The sequence below is a fragment of the Glandiceps talaboti genome, chromosome 2, assembly GCF_964340395.1.
Source record: "Glandiceps talaboti chromosome 2, keGlaTala1.1, whole genome shotgun sequence".
Classification (NCBI taxonomy): Eukaryota; Metazoa; Hemichordata; class Enteropneusta; family Spengelidae; genus Glandiceps; species Glandiceps talaboti.
In genome coordinates, this window is record NC_135550.1 from 17,917,590 (window position 1) to 17,938,196 (window position 20,607).

General features: G+C 33.9%; 1 protein-coding gene across 1 annotated transcript in view; it reads right to left on the minus strand.

Annotated features, from left to right (window-relative positions):
- Positions 1–20,607, minus strand: part of LOC144449380 (uncharacterized) — a 39,785-nt gene that overhangs the window by 15,266 nt on the left and 3,912 nt on the right. The window contains exons 3-6 of the mRNA XM_078139911.1: positions 4,951–4,996; positions 4,178–4,278; positions 2,369–2,488; positions 1,491–1,641 (exon numbers count right to left, since the gene is read on the minus strand). Of these exons, the coding sequence (XP_077996037.1) occupies positions 1,491–1,641; positions 2,369–2,488; positions 4,178–4,278; positions 4,951–4,996 (418 nt within the window). The remainder of the gene's footprint in view (positions 1–1,490; positions 1,642–2,368; positions 2,489–4,177; positions 4,279–4,950; positions 4,997–20,607) is intronic.

Here is a 20,607-nt window from a genome sequence, read left to right on the forward strand (position 1 = left end):
TTTCACCACATGTATGTTGTTGCACTTGCTGGAATGAGTACAAGTACCAAGGGATCAACATCTACATGGTAAAAATCTGTCAGCTGGAACTGTGAATAAAATAACGAGGAAGTAAAAATGCACCAACACTGACAAAAAAAAAGAAGAAAACATCATTATGGTATCAGTTAATGAGGATGATTTTGAAAATACAAAAATAGAATTCGGTGAACGGCTTGACCTTGTGTTTACATTTTGTCTCCATTTAAGATAACATCAGTCAGCTGTTCCTGAAGGGGAGATGTTATCCACGCTGTACTTTGACATCTATTAGTACAAGTCTCTCCTGATAGAGATCTGATGAGTAGATGCTGCCTATATTCCTACTCAAATATTATCCTGCACGGGATTCACATTACACAGTTTCCCTCAGGCATTCCCTGATTACATTTGATCAAGTGTTGTTACTGAAATAAGATCAAGCAGGTCTGCCTTTGACTCTATAAGTATTGACAGTTTCTTTAAATGTCAACTAATTTTCTTTTCAAGTACCTCTAAAAGATGTATATCTCCTATATACTATTAGTTACACTTTAATTGTGCTGTAAGATTTCAACATGTTTCTTATATACATATATTTGCAAGATATAAAATAAGTATTATGCTTTAGTTAATGCATTCTACTTAGAAAAGTACCATGAAAATGGAGATAAGATACATTTATGATAAAACAACGAAGAAATACTGAGATAAGATACTGTTATCTTTGTTTTTTTGCTCCATTGTGTAGTTTAGATGTCTTCACTTTCTTTCTTTCTTACTTCCTTCCTTCTTTCCTTTCACTAAATACAATGCATTTACTAAAATAGTCTTTTAATCATGCAGGTATGTGTACTGTAAAATATATGTACTTTAACCTTAATTCACATCAAATGAGGCCCTATTGTCCCCAATCTGATTAAAATCCAATGCAGTGTAAACGTCGCGATTTCTTTTTGGCTGTTATGTTTACTGTCATTTGTTCTTTTGTGAGCACTTATTACATACATCTGACACAATGCCATTGGTTTTCCCAAGCCACGCGAGAGCGCCAAGTGAATTCACTCAACCAATGAAAATGAGTAGTGTGCCGAAACATATGGGTACGGTACTTGAGAGCACTCTCTTTGAAAAAAGCATGAACACAGAGTGCAGACAACGATGTTATTGTTATTGTTTGGTGGTTCTCTTTCTTTCAATATCGAATGTTCAGTGTTATATTGTAAGACGGATTCTGGTTGGCTACTCATAAGTATGAGATTGTGTTCGGGAAAACCTATGGTATTGTGTCAGATGTATGTAACGAGCGCTAACCAAAGAACAAATGACAGTATGATCGTAACAGCCACAAAGAAATTGTGACGTGTACACATGGATTTTAATCAGATTGTAGTGTTCACTGACATTGATCGTTGTTTTACTACAAAGAGTAGAGACTCTAACTAAAAATGTATTTATCACGATAGACTTACAAAGTACAAATAGTGGTCTCCCAGACAAATTACAATTCTCAAGATGTAGTGCTGTAATGGTTGAACCAACCCGTAGTGATCTTGCTAACACTGGCATGGATAAGTCAGTGACAGTGCAGTTCTTTAAGTCAAGGCACTCCAGTGACTCAGTCTGTGTGGTGACAAATCAAAAAAAAAGTTACACACTTCAGAAATTATTGTCTATGACTACATATTCCATTAAAAGGGGCAAAAGAAATCATCATTCATGAAATGTTCGTATATTCATGTCATATTTCTATAAGTAAGACCTAAAATGTCAACTGACAATCTGTACACTTGACAACTTCCCCTAGTTCTCATACAAAATATTTGGGGTGTAACTCTCTCCCTCACCTAATCTTAAGTCCCTAGCTCAGATACAAACATTTTTGGGGAGTATTTCTCCCTGTCACCTAATCTGAACCCTCCTCCCCCCCCCCCCCCCCCAGTTTATTTTGTATCTTTTGTTCAGTCAGTCTAATTTTCTAGTCATACCAAACATTGCTAATACAAAGAAAGTTAGGGGTACAACACTATTGTACTCTCTAGCTCTGATACAAAAATATGCATCTTTCATAGTCAGTCAAGTGTGCTATATATTCTTGCCATGCAAAGCCAATACAAGTCAACTTAGACTACCCTAAACCTTAGGCTAACTCCCTAGTTTGAATACAAATTATACATATCTATGTATCTTTTGTACAGTCAAGTCCACTGTTCAACATTCTTTCCATATATGGTTTCTGATGGCAAAATGACTAAACTGATGAAATCAACGTAATTTTGGCACACATCAGTTGCTCGAGTATTCCAAATTATCAAACTGTCAACTGACACACACGACACAACTTCCTCACCTTTTTGATATATCGAGCGGCTGCTTGCCACCCCCTTGGTCCAATATTTCGGTTGTTTGTAAGATTAAGTTTTTCTGTAGATTCATAGTATACAAACATATCAAACAGGGAAGTAGCACTCTGTGAGTAAAAGAAGAAACAGCATATTAAAAGAGGCTCATAGAACAGAAACACATCAAACAAGGCAGTCACACTTCTGAGAGTAAAAAAAAAGAAAAACATTGGCAATGGCGTTGTAGCACAACTGTAGACTTTGGGCAGCGCTTGATGAACAGATGTAGTTTTCAGAGGTTTTGATTGGTGGGACATTATTCTGTCCTGACAAGTTGATCCATACTTGCCCTTGTTGTTATCTGTACATAAAATAGTATTGGTTATTTCTAAGGGCATGTCCATGCTTTTTATGCATATTCGTGTTTATATTTGAAGGCTTGACTTATTATTATAAACTTATCAAAGGGCACTGGTATTTGGCTACTGCTATGGTCTTAGTTGCCAGGCATAATGTTTATCCTATGTCTATCCATCTCTATTGTTATCTATGCAACATACACCACCATTTCACTATTGTTAAGGGTGTGCATGGTCTTGTTGCTAGGCATGTGTGTCCATGTTTTGATTGTTTATCTACTTGCCTTTCCATCTCTATTGCTATCTTTGCAATATACATCATCATTTGATTGCTGTTGTGGTCTTGTTGCTAGGTATATTTGCATAGATATTTTTAGAATGTTTATTCACTTGCCTATCTGAAAATGTGCAAAAATAGCACTTGACTGTTGCTGAGGGCATGCTCACGGTTGCTACTGGGGGTAGGACCAGTTGTGCCAATGTGTTGTACAACATATGGTGATTGACACCTCCAGAAACATTCCCATCAAATTTATGCCCAATTCACTCAATAGTTATATGAGATATAACTGTTTGACCAAAATTCATATTTTTAATAAATATCATGAATAAGCAAGACAATCGGTCTGGCAGTTTTTGACTGTCATTTACACACACACACACACACACACACACACACACACACACACACACACACACACACACACACACACACACACACACACACACAAACACACACACACACACACATTTCACCATACCTATAACACAACTGAAAAACAAACATATATCTGAAAATGAAATCAATCCATTACATGTAATAAAATCTATCCATATGGTTAAAAGCTTTTCAAGTGCTAAGAATATGATGATTGACATGAATTCAAAGGAAAAGTATCAAAATAGAGACAAAACAAATTTGTTAACATGAGTTTGCTGTCATGTGTGTGTCTTTTAATGAATAACCACAACATAATCACATTAAAATAATTCAGACTTATTTTGAATGTTTAGCACACAAAAATCAACTACAATGAGAGCTGTCATGTAAATGTAGGACACCTTTCACACACAGACAGCTGTGGCATGAATGTTGAAATGTAGAAAATCTATCTGTCAATGCCAGACATATTGACATACTTCCTTGAGCTATCTGGACATTTTGATATTTTCTTGAGCTTTCCATCATACGTATGTTAACAACTGCGGAGGTTTCATTTGTTTTTCACAACAGTTTCCGAGACTATGCAACACAAGAAAATGTTGTCAAGACACTTGCACTTTAATAATGAGGATAGGTCTAATACTAGTGTTAAAGTATTGATGCATTTGGAAGTTTTCTTTTTGTTATTGTTGTTTTAGGGATATTCTGGAAATATCAAACTGAAACAGAAAACTATATCAAGTTGTTATTGCTCCTGCTAAATGATGTGTACCAACTTATAAACTTGTACTTGCCTCATCTTCAAGGCTTGCATTTTCAAGGTCAATTGTCTTGAACCGAACTCTTTTGAAGACATCCTCAAGTGCTTCACATTGTCTTACATCAAGGCGTTCTCCTATAATTGGGGAAATGAAAATTATATCCTTTACAAAAAATCTCAAACTTCACATTCTATAGCATGAAACTATAAACACTTCACCAGTATTGAATACGACTGTAACAGCATTTCTTTCACCTTTTTAATATCAATATAACAAGAAGACAGCACAATAGCCCACAATAGACCCATACCACTTGAGAAAAGAAATACCTGAAGTAGTTTAAAGTATGAGCACATGTAGCTGGCTTGTGTTCAACTCCCTGATTACACATGTATGTGTACTCAGATGGCAATCACTACTGGGAAGTCATGCATCTTGGGTTCAAAATCTCACAAAATATGTGACATCACATATAAAGATTGTATTTGTCAGGTTTCATGTATATATCATTTCCACCATAAATATCAAATGGCAATATAATGAATGAAAAAAAAAACCTTGTTTCCCCTGAGACTGTATGCACTATTACTTTACTTGAAGTAATGTCAAATGTATGACAGAAGCTATTTATTTCTAATTTGCGGTATATAGGGGGTCAAGCAAGGTCACAATTCACTATGGCAACAAGTGACTTTTATTAAGGCCACTGAAATGAAATTGACTAGACAAAATAAAATATGCAGTTGCACGAAACAGTTATGAAAGGAAGTAAATAAAGTGTCCAAATCAAACAACTTAACACTTACCTTTTAGGTTGAGTAGATCAGACCGTGTTGTGAAATCGTGAGTTGCCTTCAAAATGAAAAAAAAAGGATACACAAATGTAAATATCTTATTTTCTGTCGGGAAGAACATTTGGGTATCTTATATGATGATTAAAATCAAATAGAGAAAGAGAAGAACATTGAGTTACATGATTGAACTCAAATACCAAATACACAGAGGGAGGGAAGGAGAAAGAGAAGGAATGAAGGAAGGGGAGAGAGTGGGGAGAGAGGGGGAGAGGGAGAGGAGAGTGGGGGAGAGGGAATGAAGGAAGGGTGAGTGGGAGAGAGGAGGAGAGGGAGGGGGAGAGAGAAAGAGAAACACAAACACGCAAACACACACACACACACACACACACACACACACACACACACACACAGGTGGAGGGGAAAAATTTGGCATTTCACAACCAGAGAAATAGTACACACCAGTATTTTCTGTGAAAAAAGAGGGGGTTAAAACTTTTTCTCATGAAAGGAGAAAATAACACTTAGTCACTAGTAATTACTTTTTTTGTTTTAAATAATGCTATTACGGATGTACATGTACAATTTGATAAAATTGTACACAAAAATCCCACTGGTACATGCATTTACATGTAGCTTCAATCTTCCCAAAGTCATATTTATTTTTACGCGTCAAAAAGTCACAAATCTTATACTGTAATAAATGCACGCTAAATATTCCTATGTTAACACAATTCTGAATATCATATTTAGTTAAATGCAATTTATCATGTGATGACGTACATGTTTCAAGTTAGGGACCTATAAAACCTAATTTCAAGACAAAAGAATACTTGTTACAAATTTTGTGGTAAGCTTTGGATTGCATATAATATTATTCATATACTTTCCATAGCAAGAGGAGCAAAAATAGTAACTGAATATTCAAGTCATGATTAGGCTTTTGTTCTATTTCTCATTACATGTAGTATGATGGGCTTTTTATTAAAAAGAGAGAAGAGAAAAAATACAACCACAGCATGTACACTCACCACAAATTCAATAATGAGCATGTGACATACATTATTTACCTTATCCACCTCTTATTTTAATTTGGAGTGGTTTCTATAATAGCACATGTATTCAAATTCTGAATACTATAAATAACATACTTTTGTGCGGTGTATCATTCCAAATACTTTCATATTATCTAAAACACAGTAACCTTTACATTGCCGCATTTATCAAACATGTACAGACCATACATCACAGTGAAAATGGGTGAATTACAATAATACTTGGTTTGCTAAAAGGTTATTATCATTGCATTGGCATCATGATTCATTGAATAGTCTTTCAATTTATCAACTGATTCTTTGAAAGTTGATGAAATCATATTAGGTACATTTCCTGTCTCGAGTTACAATATGAATTTACATGTTACAGGTGCCATACACAGTGAGTTGGATTACTTGCAGTCATAAAATATAAATTCAATAGGATCAGCACTCCTGGGCAAATTTCTCAAGTCACTTCTATATGTATATACACTTGTTAATCTCTATATTTGTCATTTTTAAGGGCTTACAGTCTCACAGATATACAACATTGTCCCAGTGGCAGATAGCTGACATGAAATAACTTCTGATAATATATAAATGAATTATAAATAATAAATGGCTACAGTATAAATATAGATTCATCACTCTATAAATGGAATACGGACATACATTGTACGTTCACGAATGAAGTTGTGTTACTGAACTCTGTGTGTACGTTTTTACCATATTATACAATATAGTCTGGTTTCAAGGTCATGTGTGTCTGTGTGCTTCATTCCTATGTTTTGTGTATGACTACATGAAGTACAGACATTTACATGTATAAACATGGCCCAGATGTGAGTGTAGTATGTACGGTATGAAATAATCACCAATGTCCATACACTGTACAATATATGTAACAGGTTTTAGACTGCAAAGCTTATGTGCCAAGCATCATATATCACATCCCTCAGTCTGTAATATATAAATATTAATCTTTTCTCCAAACTAGTGTGTACTGTACGTTTTATCACTAATAGCTTTGGAAAATTCTCTAATTCACTATTATCTTTGTATTCAATACTGTAGTTTAGTGTTTTATTTATATTTATAATTATCTATCAGGGCTCGAAATTAACAGTAGTCCCATGCCCACAGACTACCAATTCTTGTCATGGGGCTACCATAATTTGTAGCTGGTAGCCCACTCAGGTTACCACTGATTATGTGATGAAGATGGAAGTCTTAGATTTATGGACATGAAAGAATTTTAATAACACATATATTTCCAATAGAGGAAATTTGTTTTCAGTTCAGGAATATGGGACTACAGGTCACAATCCTTGGGCTACCAATTTCTGAAATCGGTGGCCCACTAGGACTACCAAAGAAAAAAGTTAATTTCGAGCCCTGTCTATTATCTTTCTTGTTGTTGTTTTTGTACGTATTTGACTATAGATAATGTATTTCTTACATTATTTTATGTCAAATACAATATACTATACTATACTATACTATACTATACAAACAAATAACCCCCCCCCCCCTCGAGAAAGAGAATTAACTAATGTATGTGAACCTCTTTGTAACTAGCAACAATCAGGAGAATATTCTCTCAAACTCACATACATGTAATTAACACATGATGTACAATGTACATAACATATATGACACAACTATTGGTTTATTCACAGATATATGTATACAATAAATTATGACTAGTAGACAATATGTAGAAATAAACCTGTAAAATTTAGATGTGACAACAAAACCATCCTTGCTAGAACTATAGAGTAGACAGTTTTTATTTCAATCCATGATCTATTCAACCATAGACAGGTGGGGGGACATGTCCTTGCCACTGTCTATGGTGAAATATGACTTAGAAATGGTATACATGCATCTCTACTTTCACTCATCAATTTCATATCAATTATAACACACCTGCAAATATTAAGTCACTTTCTAATTATCTCGACCCAATGTTTGTGCAAACTGAGGTTTTAGAACTACAATTTCACAATGTTTTTGTATAAAAAGATTAAGCACTATTTCACAGCTGAAGAAATATACTACTGTAAAATGAACATTATTTCCTGAGTGCATTCAAATACAATTTTAGTAGGATATGCTAAGACCTGTAAATTGTGTCAGCAGCATGTGTAGTCTACATTGTACTCACAAGTACTTACCAAACACATGTTGATATTTTCATAGATGTAAATATATAAGCCATAGAATTCCATAATCAAAATTTACAGTGAAGTGTGCATAATGTACATCATACATGATATCTAGGAATTAAACCATGTATATATATATATTACATGTATTTAAATGACACTACAATTGGCCCAGTACAGTCATGTACCATTGAGGTACATCTATAATATCAATTTTGACCCATGACATTGCTAGTTTCTGACTAATCTGTTATCTGAGAGATAACTGGTGTCAATTACATGTGATATACATCATGTAGTCTAGTGCTATCCTTCATGGAATCTTAAGATCTCTCTTTACCAGACAACATGTACAATGTAATATAGTGGTACTTTTGTAAAAATTGTATTCTAGCGTGGAATCAAAAACAGGACAGAATGGATTCCAGGTAACATTTACATGTAAAACTTTGTACAGAAATGCATATCATAATATGCACACATACATACATGTATACACACACATATCCACCCACACATAATATACAGAATGTGTAAGTACATGTATGGCTAAAACTCATCTAAAATAATGTTATATATCTACCTAGTTTGTCCACTAATGTACTACAGTAGGTACATGTACAGTTATTGATACAATACCTTTTAATTTATGTGTAGTGAATATGTCATTTTAATACCAGGGATACTGTGCTATTATTCAATTCAACTGTAGTCTTGATTATATCATTTCATAATGAAGCTATCAAGATCACACCAATGTCACTTTTATTGTCAAATGCAAATTTTATTGCTACAGGTACCATGCAAATTGTTTACTTTTATAATTCATTCTGTACACCTACATGTAACTTTCAAAATTAATAAATTTAATGACAAAGAAAGGTTCAGATTCATGCCCTACTTTCATTCAAACTATAATATCACAAACATATGGCAATGCAAATCTGTGTGCTATCAAGTTATCAGGTTATTGAGTAAAAAAGGGAACTACTGATCAAAATACACTCCTTGTACACACTGCTGCACATGTATAGAAGAGTTTTATAAAATACATGTTTAACTGGTATATCAAATTGTATGGAAGTGTTACATCCACACGAGTGATACTTAACATCAGATGCCATTCAAAGAAATATGATGTACTTGTATTCCTACTTTAACACTGAGATTCTATTCAGGGATAGTTTATAGTGTCTGTCTTGTAATATTGGTGTATCAGATGATGTACATGTAATTCAAGGAACTGTATAACACTGGAATTTACAGACATTATGGTGCCGCTCTATTCATTCTGAATATCAGGTGAAATTCAGGACAGGAACTACATTATACATGTTGTATAGCGCTTGAATTCAGGGATAAAAATAACGTTGGTTTTATATAGTGCTTTCCCACCCAGTCTAGGTGCTCAAAGCACTTTATAATTATTACCCCTGGCTCGGATCTGTAGCTGCACAATGGCCCTTTCCACTCCCTGGGGAGCATACAATCCATTGCAGCCTTTATAAGCGCATAGGATTAAAGCATTCACATTGCAACCTCTATCCTACCAGGTCCCCTATTATACAGCTGGGTTGACTGAGGCACAGTCATGGTTCAGATCTTGCCCAAGTACTTTAGCCACTCAGAAAGAAATGGCATCGATGGGGCTCAAACCTGCAACCAGCAGATTCCAAGCCAGCCACTCTAACCATTTGCTCATCATGACTCCACAGGGATGTTATCTTGGCTCTCTCAACTGTCGCAACTTTCATCCTATACATGACATATACCACTGAATTCAAGTGTTAGAGGAACTACGACACTGGAGCTCAGGCCTGACTTTAATAAAAGGTACAGATTAATGTGAGAAAAATGATTTGTTCTGGTTTTACAAAATTCAATTTTTTTGATTGGCACATCAGGAAATTTCAGTATACTTTTGGGTGAGCTGGGAGGGAGATACTAATATCTACTAGAATTAGTTCATTCTTACATTTTGCTTTCAGTGAAGACCTGTGGCATCATACACCCTATCTGAAAGGGCTGTGTTTCTGTTGACATTTCTTGAACTAACCTGTGATATAATCCCTTTCTCACCTTGCTAGCACTGGGATATCGATCAGCCCACAGAAAATTAACACATGTCTGTGACTCTCTGTCTACTATATTAATATCTCACAATATGAAGTGACATGTTTGACATTTGTGCCAGGTTTGGTTGATACTGAGTCACAAATGTCAGAAATATGGCTGACAATGGATGGACAGATGGACACACACACACACACACACACACACACACACACACACACACACACACACACATACGCACACACACATGCATGCGCGCGCACACACACACACACACACACACACACACACACACACACACACACACACACACACACACATACACACACACAAACGAAGACATGAGTCATTCTTATAGCTCCCTTTGGGCCTTGCCTGTTGGGGGTAATAAAGAACTGTTGGGCAAATGTCTAAGCAAACGTTGTGCAGAAATAGCCAAAATTAACCCATGGCCAGCAAAGTGTCTAGGCTATTCTACCCTCTTCTACACAACACCAGTGCACATATAATATACTTATACACCTTTATCAAGTATCAGACAATCAGGCCCATATCAACAAATGACACAATGTATGCTTGAATTACCATGACGATCGATTTTAGTTTTCTCAACACTGGTTGTGTAATCTGTTTGAAATAGCAGTGAGCACTGCTGGTCAAACTCCACTGAAATTATTAGAATTTAGAATTTCATCAGAGAAGGATGTTACCAAACACTTTACTAGATTTCTTGAAGGAGAACAGAAGCAATCTGACTGCCTCTAGGAAATTGATTAAAATCAAAGTCTGGCATTTACATTTACGATGATATCAGTAACCCTATCTCTGATCCTGCCAACACTTGCATACAAGTTATCTAATTGCACCATTATGGATTTCACTTCAAATGCTATAAACTGTATGTACATGTACATAGGGCATTTACTCAAACCAAAAACTTCACTTTCTTTATATGCTACGCCATCAGTAAGCTCAAACACCTATATCATACATTGCCCAATCAAACCAGAATTTTTTTTTTTTTTTTTTTTTTTTTTACAAAACTAAGGATGTTGATCTGATGCTATCCTCTGCCTCTCAAACACAAAACTTGTTTAAGAACGTTTCTGTCTGGTGTAATACATGTCACATCAATTGATGAGTAAATGAACTCACGAATCTGTCAAAAACTATACAATGGCTTCCCAATGACATCATGTACGCTTTCAAAAAAAAAATTGCACATGAGTTTATGAGCTCATGAACCTTGCCTTTTAACCACAATATGTCACTAGATGGCCCTAGAAATCACATGTATATTTATGGATAGCTGCTATAACATTTGAAACTTTATGAAAAATTAATTAAACATACTTGGCATATAGAGCATTTCATTATATAGTGCAACACACTAGCTAGTTTTCATTTCCAATGGTGGATTACTAGATTTGAAAGTCAATAACAAGTCTCTGGGCTATTTGCAGGTGGATCACTACATTTGAAAGCCAATGGGCTAGCATAGCTATAAACATGTACATGTATATATTGTACATTGTATGTATATTTTCCAGGAACTGTTACCATCACTACTGTTATTAGGAGACAGTATCATCATTATATTGATGCATAGCAACAACATGAGTTAATTTTCAAATGATAGTGACAGGCAATCAATGGGTATTTCAGAACTGTATATTTTTTCCTTGGACAGCTAATATGCTAAAATGAGGCCATACGGCTAGGATTTAACTATAACGTTATGATTGATATAAAATTCATAAGCAGGCTATTTTTTAATGAGAATTTTATGACTTTATTGATTCTCAATCATCACAATACACATTTATCACACTACATGTATGTGAAAATTAGATCATTTTCAATTGTTACAGTAGTCTTTTTGATTTAAATTTTTTTAGTATGATAAATGTATAGAAATTTCAGCACACAGTACTGTCACTGGAAGCATATTTTAGTGGCTTACTGCCAAAGAGACATTAATAGAACTGTGAAAATACATTGTAACTTGGATATCATTAGCCCGACACCATTTAAAAAAAAACTCACACAACACAATACAATTTACTAAAGCCAAGTGCAAAATCACAGAACTAAAAAAACAGGCTACTGTGTGGTACTAACCAATGTGCATAAGAACTTCTTAGGTTTTATGAAGTTTCATTTCTCATATAAATTACATAAATTTGTAACTTTTGACAAGTTCAGTATTACATTTGTATGTACTTTTTCAGATGTTTAATTAAAGAAATCCTTAAACATGTCTTTCTGGTGACATAAAGGTAAATGTGCTACACAACACAAGTATTATTCACCATTGATCAAATGTTGTTGCTTTGTAAATTATTGACTTTCAAAATAGGATGGTTAGACATTTTAACTTTCTACAAAAACAGTGCCTAAAATTATGTATGCTAGATTTTTTTCTTCATATTTATCATACATGTATGGCCATGGCAGTTTTATCGTATCATAAATAATTGAAACTATTTAAAAATGTTCTCTTTTTTACACTTGTAATTCTTTAATGTTCAACACCAGACTTTCCCTGCCTGACTGACTGACTACCCAGTTTATATTACATTATCTGTAAAGCTAGGTCAAAATTGTTATCATAATTCAACACATACCATTATCATTTATAGACTGATGGATATAGAATGTGACTATAATTAATTGTAACCTTTATCAATTTGAAAGCACATTAACTTAGTATGTGGATGGGTACAGCGTTATAAAATACAACATAGAATAGAAGTTGAATTAGAATCAGAACTAATGAAAATCAAAAACAAATGACAATATATACAAGGGAAATAGAGGTAAAATAAAGCAATGGAGCTGTATTACCCACATCAGATTTGAATCTCTGTTGGCCAACACTGATCAGTGATTGTAAAAACATACATGCATTCTCTACAATATAAGATATAATAACACCACTGTGTACATTTACTGATACTACATCATATCCTCTTGATTAAATTATGTAAAGTTGTTTGTTTCTTGAGATCGTACAAGTATGTATCTATAAATCAATTATTCATATTATGTCAGCATATCTGGCAGTCTGCACAACAATCCATCTTTATAGAGGGATTCCCCACATGTGTACACTGAAAATTAATGAGCTCTACACAGTGTTTTTGCTAAGGTTTGGAAACCCCAGTAACAGAAAGAGAGAAAGATGTGAAAATGGTAGTGTTTCCCACAGAATTTATCATAATTTTGGTAGAGAACCCCAGTGAAATGATATGGGAGCCCCAATAGATTTTACCTACTTACTGCACTATTAATATATAATTGTTTAGCATTCTCTCTACTGATTAATCAAAATTCTGAATTTATGCTAAGTACAGGTTACGCTATTTATAAAAATAAATGATTGGTCTACATTGAGTGATATATACAGTTGGGCAGTTATTTATAGAAATGCTGACAATAACATTGTTGAAGAATATTGTCGATATTTAATGCTGCAGCCACGTTTTGTACCTCAGAATACACATTTCAAATCACAGCTGTTGAGCATGAAACATAATGCTTCACTGGATCAACTGACAAGAATTTGGATCATATCACACATAAATTTCAATCAATGAAACATTAGTCAATTTAGTGTAATTTTGTGTTGAAGATAATGTCATCACTAAGTGAAGTGGTAAAAGCACATGTAGTATATGCAATTACACAGTTGTAATGTATGAGAATGTCTGTACAAGTAGTTCAAACATGTATGTTTACACATACATCCATACATGTGTATGTATGATATACAGATCATACCTTATTTTTATGGATATTTGAACCATTCATTCACAAATACATATGTACATGTACAATTGTACATGTACATGGTATGTGACTGCAGACTGTTTTCAAAGACCTCAGCTGTACTAATACTAATAGAGTCGATCATCAGATTTTGCAACCAATTGATCTCAGACTGTAGCAGTGTCTATAGAATTGCATACATACATACATACATACATACATACATACATACATACATACACACACACACACACACACACATACATACATACATACATACATACATACATACACACACACACACATACATACATACATACATACATACATACATACATATACACGCACACACACACACACACACACACACACACACACACACACACACATACACATGTATGTACATACATCTGATGTTGGTACAAGTGCCACAGCAGGTACTGAATGAAGGAAATACATGTACTTTATTTGCTTGACTGGGTATGGTCTGATCTTGATGACAGCTGACAGGAAATAGCATACAGTTCAATAATAGATGCTCTTTTTTTATCTGGAAATATTTACTTAAAATTTGTCAATATAGCAATTAGGTGATCCATAGAATTAACTTGGCAATCACACTATAGTATATGTTATATTACAATCATTATTTTTCTCAACACATTCTTTGAGACAAAAAGTTGAAAACTGTGATTACAAAGCTAGATTCGCTAAGATGTAAATACATGATAATTAATATACAAATTGATGTCAGATTCTCTTTATAATCCTTTGCTTTACTGATGAGACTTAATTTTCATGTTTGTCTTGCCTTCATTCCTTGTTATTTTGTCTCATGAAAATAACACAGTGACATTCTGAAAATCATTGGATTGGCAGGAAACAAATACATGACACCCAAAACATCACAAGGCCATAGAACAATCCTTGGTTACAATATGCTTTGAGAAGAAAAATAAAAACGATAAAGTAGTGGCATCATATGTTTTGCATCTCTGGGTACATGTATATTATGGTACAAGAAAAACAGTTTGCATATACATGTAACTGTAAAAACTCTAGTTAAATATTTGTATTCAGAGTATGTAATTCCATTCATTAGCGATAATGTATCCCATTCTACAGCATCCACATTGTATAGTTGTTAAGGTTAGTCATTCAGAGATGACACACTATGTAGCTGTAAATGGAGTTTTTATTGAAACTCTTTCGTGCTACTAACACTCTTAATAGTTTATGCTTAATAGTTTCTAACAAGCTGAAGGTCACTCAAGTCATTAGTTTATTTGAATATCTAAAAAGGAGACAAAAACCTAAACTCCTAAAATACAGAATATGATGTACATGTACTTCTATTGATTTGAAGAATAACAACAAAGCCTATTTCAGCTATTTTTGTCTGATGATTTAGAACTATGATATACTTAAAACAAGACACATCTGGTACAATTTACGGTATGTATACATATACAAATTACAATGACATAATTTTGTGCACCTAGGTATAAAAAAAAAACAGGTACACATGTACACATACATGTAAGCACACATTTCAAGGTCTCAATGAAACGCTACCTTGCTGTATACATGTGCATGAAACAAATTCCAACATGTATTGTGATAGTCTAGTTCCAAACAGGGACAGTATTACGTATTAAAAACTTCATCACTTTGGGAAAATAATGAAGTTTTTAAAATATAATACTGTCCCTGTTTGGAACTAGACTAGTATTCTTATGACTTTACAGGATCAAAATTGGACAAATTGATCCAGGCTGTCCTTATTAGTAGACATGTTTACACTTAATGTTCAGGCTGTATAATGCTGATGTGAAGCTTTAACCCTACATGTAAGATTTAACAAGCTGTTCTCTGGTAATGCTGATCATGTGAACTTTTCCAAATCTTATCAGTACTTGAAAATAATGGATAAAGCCTCCGACAGACTGTTCTTGTGAGTGAGTCACTAACCATATACAATTACACCATGTACATGTACTAAGTTATACCTCACTACTGTCGGCAGGTACAAATTTGGAGACATACTGGATAATGACGTGTTTTAGATACCTGGAACAGCACTCACATGAATTTCTTGTATGTGATATCACAGTGTATTCACAATTACATTTAAAACTGCTGCCAGAAAAACAATTCTAACACAATGGAATGTTTATTGTAATTAAATTTGTACATCTCAGATGCTGACCTGTACAGATTGTTTTGCAAAAATTCAATATTGTATCATATTTAAGTGAATAAATCTGGTTTCATTTGATTCAATATTTCACTCTGTAATTCTGATCAATTCTTGACATTTTGTGTCTCATGGATCTAATTCTAAATGAGCCTGAAGGCAAACATTTACTGTGAGATGTAGATACAGGAACGCTAGGCAATACATGCTGTAACCATGGAAAGAAGGCAAACCAATCTATGTTACTCATCAAGTCCTTCCAGCTATATGTAAGGTAGAATTTTCTCTAATACTCGAACTGATCGTAGCTTTGTTTAGTAAATTACACAGCCCACACAATTGTTTTACACATCTAATTTTTACATGTAAGTAAACTACTGTATCACTTGTAGTTTTCTTCAAATGTAATCAGTACAAAATACATGCAGTTACTAGTAGTAGGAGTCAAGTAGCCAGGTAATGAAAAATATCATATGTGCAGGTCACCATGTCACAAAAAATCAATGCATACTATTGTCATCATAAACTCTTCAAACCATCAGAGTTATTATCTTTTGTATTCCAACTCTTGGAATACAAAAGATAATAAATCTGATGGTGATTACTAATGAACTGCTGTAAAGAAAAGCCTGATGGTAGCAGGTTTTATGATCCATTAAAATGATTTAATTATACCTTGACCTTTGACTTTGAAATCCACATTCAAAGTCAAATGGCAAATTGTCAATAATTATGAGGTTTTGTATCTAGAGACACAATTTAAATGTGCACAACAGCTTTGTCATAAACGACCTGTTGGAGAGTATGTGCTCCATGAAGACTTGTTGTTTTTACTTTGCTATATTCCCTTGAATCAGTAACACAAAAAAGATGTTTATTCTCCAGTGTTTACTTTTGCTATATTTCTTTGAATAGAACAAAATGAAGATTGTGCACATAGTTAGACACATATTTAGAGATGAAAAATTATGTTAGAAATTTGTACACAAACTCAAACAAATCATAATATTCATTAAAACCAAATTAACAAGTACATGTACGACACTGCATAAACATATTGTGTAGTATTTTCCAAGAAAGAATTCAAATGAGACGGTGTACATTGTTGTCAAATTGCAATGCCATTGATGCTTTCATACAATCTTTTCTGATTGGACATACAACACATACAGTTTTATCAGCTACGGAGTTGGAGAATGCAAATTGATCAATAAAGAAAATCATCTGCAATTTTATATATTAAAATGTAAGGCTTTGCTTTCAAGAATATCACCATAGGTGACATCCCTATGCTTAATACAGAAACATTTTACTTCATAACGCCACTGATTACTTCAACATTTGTGCACTGCGGCATTGTGATAACCATCATTCATTGCATCAATTCTGTAATTCCCTTGAGATGAAAACTTGATTGTCAAAAAAGGAATGTATGCATTATTAAGTTTGACATGATCGGGAGCTTAAAATGGTACAATATGTTACATTACTAACAATTTGGTTCATTCTGGCAATTCTTATTTTCAAATCTTAGTATACTATATGGTAAATCTATGTTGACATAAAACACAAAATGCTGCTATATAGTATTTAAATATTGATAAAAAAAATTTCAGTTTAGATATCATAACCAATCTATTCATATCTTTTATAAAATTGAAATTTGAAAATTAATTTTTTTGAGATATAATTTTCAGATTCTGTTCTTATTCAAGTCAAACTGTTTTACCTTTGTTTAGTTTCAATTCTTTAAATATTACAGTGGTAACAATGTTATAATATGTAGTAGGGAATGTTGCTATTAAAGTAGCCTTCATAGAGCAATCAAGACAGTAGCTAAACACTTGTTTCAGCAGAGAGGAAATGATTAAACCTAATTTCCTGAATCTAGTCCAAATGTTCAAAGTCTCCTGAGTAAAAAAAACGCCCACTGAAGTATTTGCTTGATGCCATGTTATCAATATAGCCTATGGACGGACAGACAGAAATGTTTATCAAAAAGCACTGCAATGCCTAACTGTATACACATATCTGATAACAATTGGCATTATGATTTTCTTTTAAATTGTGGCAAATTTTTTTGAAATTATTGGAAATATATGTTCTAACAATGAGTAGACACACTATTTTAATTAACCAACCTATGCACAAAGACACAATTCAAAATGGCACAATTTATTTTGTAACAAGATACTCAAGGTATTTTCCAATGATATTGGAAGGTCACTGGTCTATCACTTCAATGACACTACATGTAGTGACAGGGCTTGGTAGTCTGATTTGCATCACTTCAATGACACTACATCTAGTGACAGGACTTGGTAGTCTGATTTGCATCACTTCAATGACACTACATCTAGTGACAGGACTTGGTAGTCTGATTTGCATCACTTCAATGACACTACATCTAGTGACAGGACTTGGTAGTCTGATTTGCATCACTTCAATGACACTACATCTAGTGACAGGGCTTGGTAGTCTGATTTGCATCACTTCAATGACACTACATCTAGTGACAGGACTTGGTAGTCTGATTTGCATCACTTCAATGACACTACATCCAGTGACAGGGCTTGGTAGTCTGATTTGCATCACTTCAATGACATTACATCTAGTGACAGGACTTGGTAGTCTGATTTGCATCACTTCAATGACACTACATCCAGTGACAGGACTTGGTAGTCAGATTTGCATCACTTCAATGACATTACATCTAGAGACAGGGCTTGGTAGTCTGATTTGCATCATTTCAATGACATTACATCTAGTGACAGGGCTTGGTAGTCTGATCTGCATCACTTCAATGACATTACATCCAGTGACAGGGCTTGGTAGTCAGATTTGCATCACTTCAATGACATTACATCTAGTGACAGGGCTTGGTAGTCAGATTTGCATCACTTCAATGACATTACATCCAGTGACAGGGCTTGGTAGTCAGATTTGCATCACTTCAATGACATTACATCTAGTGACAGGGCTTGGTAGTCTTATTTGCATCACTTCAATGACATTACATCCAGTTACAGGGCTTGGTAGTCTGATTTGCATCACTTCAATGTCATTACATCTAGTGACATGTGGGGCTTAGTAGTCTGATTTGCATCACCTCAATGACACTACATCTAGTGACAGGGCTTGGTAGTCTGATTTGCATCACCTCAATGACATTACATCCAGTGACAAGGCTTGGTAGTCTGATTTGCATCACTTCAATGACACTACATCCAGTGACAGGGCTTGGTAGTCAGATTTGCATCATTTCAATGACATTACATCCAGTGACAGGGTTTGGTAGTCTGATTTGCATCACTTCAATGACATTAAATTTGGTGACAGGGCTTGGTAGTCCGATTTAATCATTCAATATCCTGATTCAGCTACAATTTTCTATTGAGTTCTATCCATCTTACAGACCATCACCTCATAAATTTGGTATTCTAGATACAATGTTCAGTAGCAGTCTATGTGCCCTGAAGTTATTACTACTGTACTGCTAATTTTGAGCCCTACAGATGATTTCCATTTGAATTGTATGAAAGTCTGATTCACTGAACACCACAAGGAATACAATGACTTACTTACTGCTAAATTACATACAAACTTTAACATCACTGTCTTATGTGTGTGCTTCCATTGAAATTATATGAACATGATAACAACATTGACAGGGGGAAATACTGAATAAAATATAAACAAATTTCTATTTTTGTTCAAAAACAGATTCTTAATAATTGATCACGCACTAGATTATTCAATCAAAGTACACAAATATAAAGCTCATTAAATAAACAAGACTTGCATATGAATCATTAAATATGGGTTATTATACACAAGATTTCAAATTTTAATGTTCATACTATTATGCAATGTATAAGTATTTAATTCATAGGTGTGGATTGAGTCATTGCAACAAGTACTCAACTGCTTATTTAATGTCAGGGTTTTATGTATTTTTTGGTCAAAAAATTATAGAAAATTGGAAAAGTTACAAAAAAATATGTAAAATTATGCTATAAATATCAATACTGTGAGCTGCCATGACACTCAATATTATTTTTTTTTTAATTAAACTCTTGAGCAAAGAAAAGAAAGTGATTTTTATTTACACATCCCTAAAAAGTCTTGATGTACAAGGGCAAATATTTATTTGACTCCATCCTTCAATTTTTCTGAACCAACACAGTCACTAATTGAAAGTTAGGCTCATAAAAAATTACTCTTTTTCTTTTAAAATAGTATTTATTATTTAGAATATAGTGAAAATGATTGCTTGCAATGGATGACTACATGTATGTGGACTGCATTTGGTGAAGAGTGAAGCCAGACAAAATAGTGATCTAATGTAGCAACGGGAATACTTTCTTCTATTATCTATGTCACAAGAGATGCATGGAAAGAAATATTGATTGACTACGTACAGTGA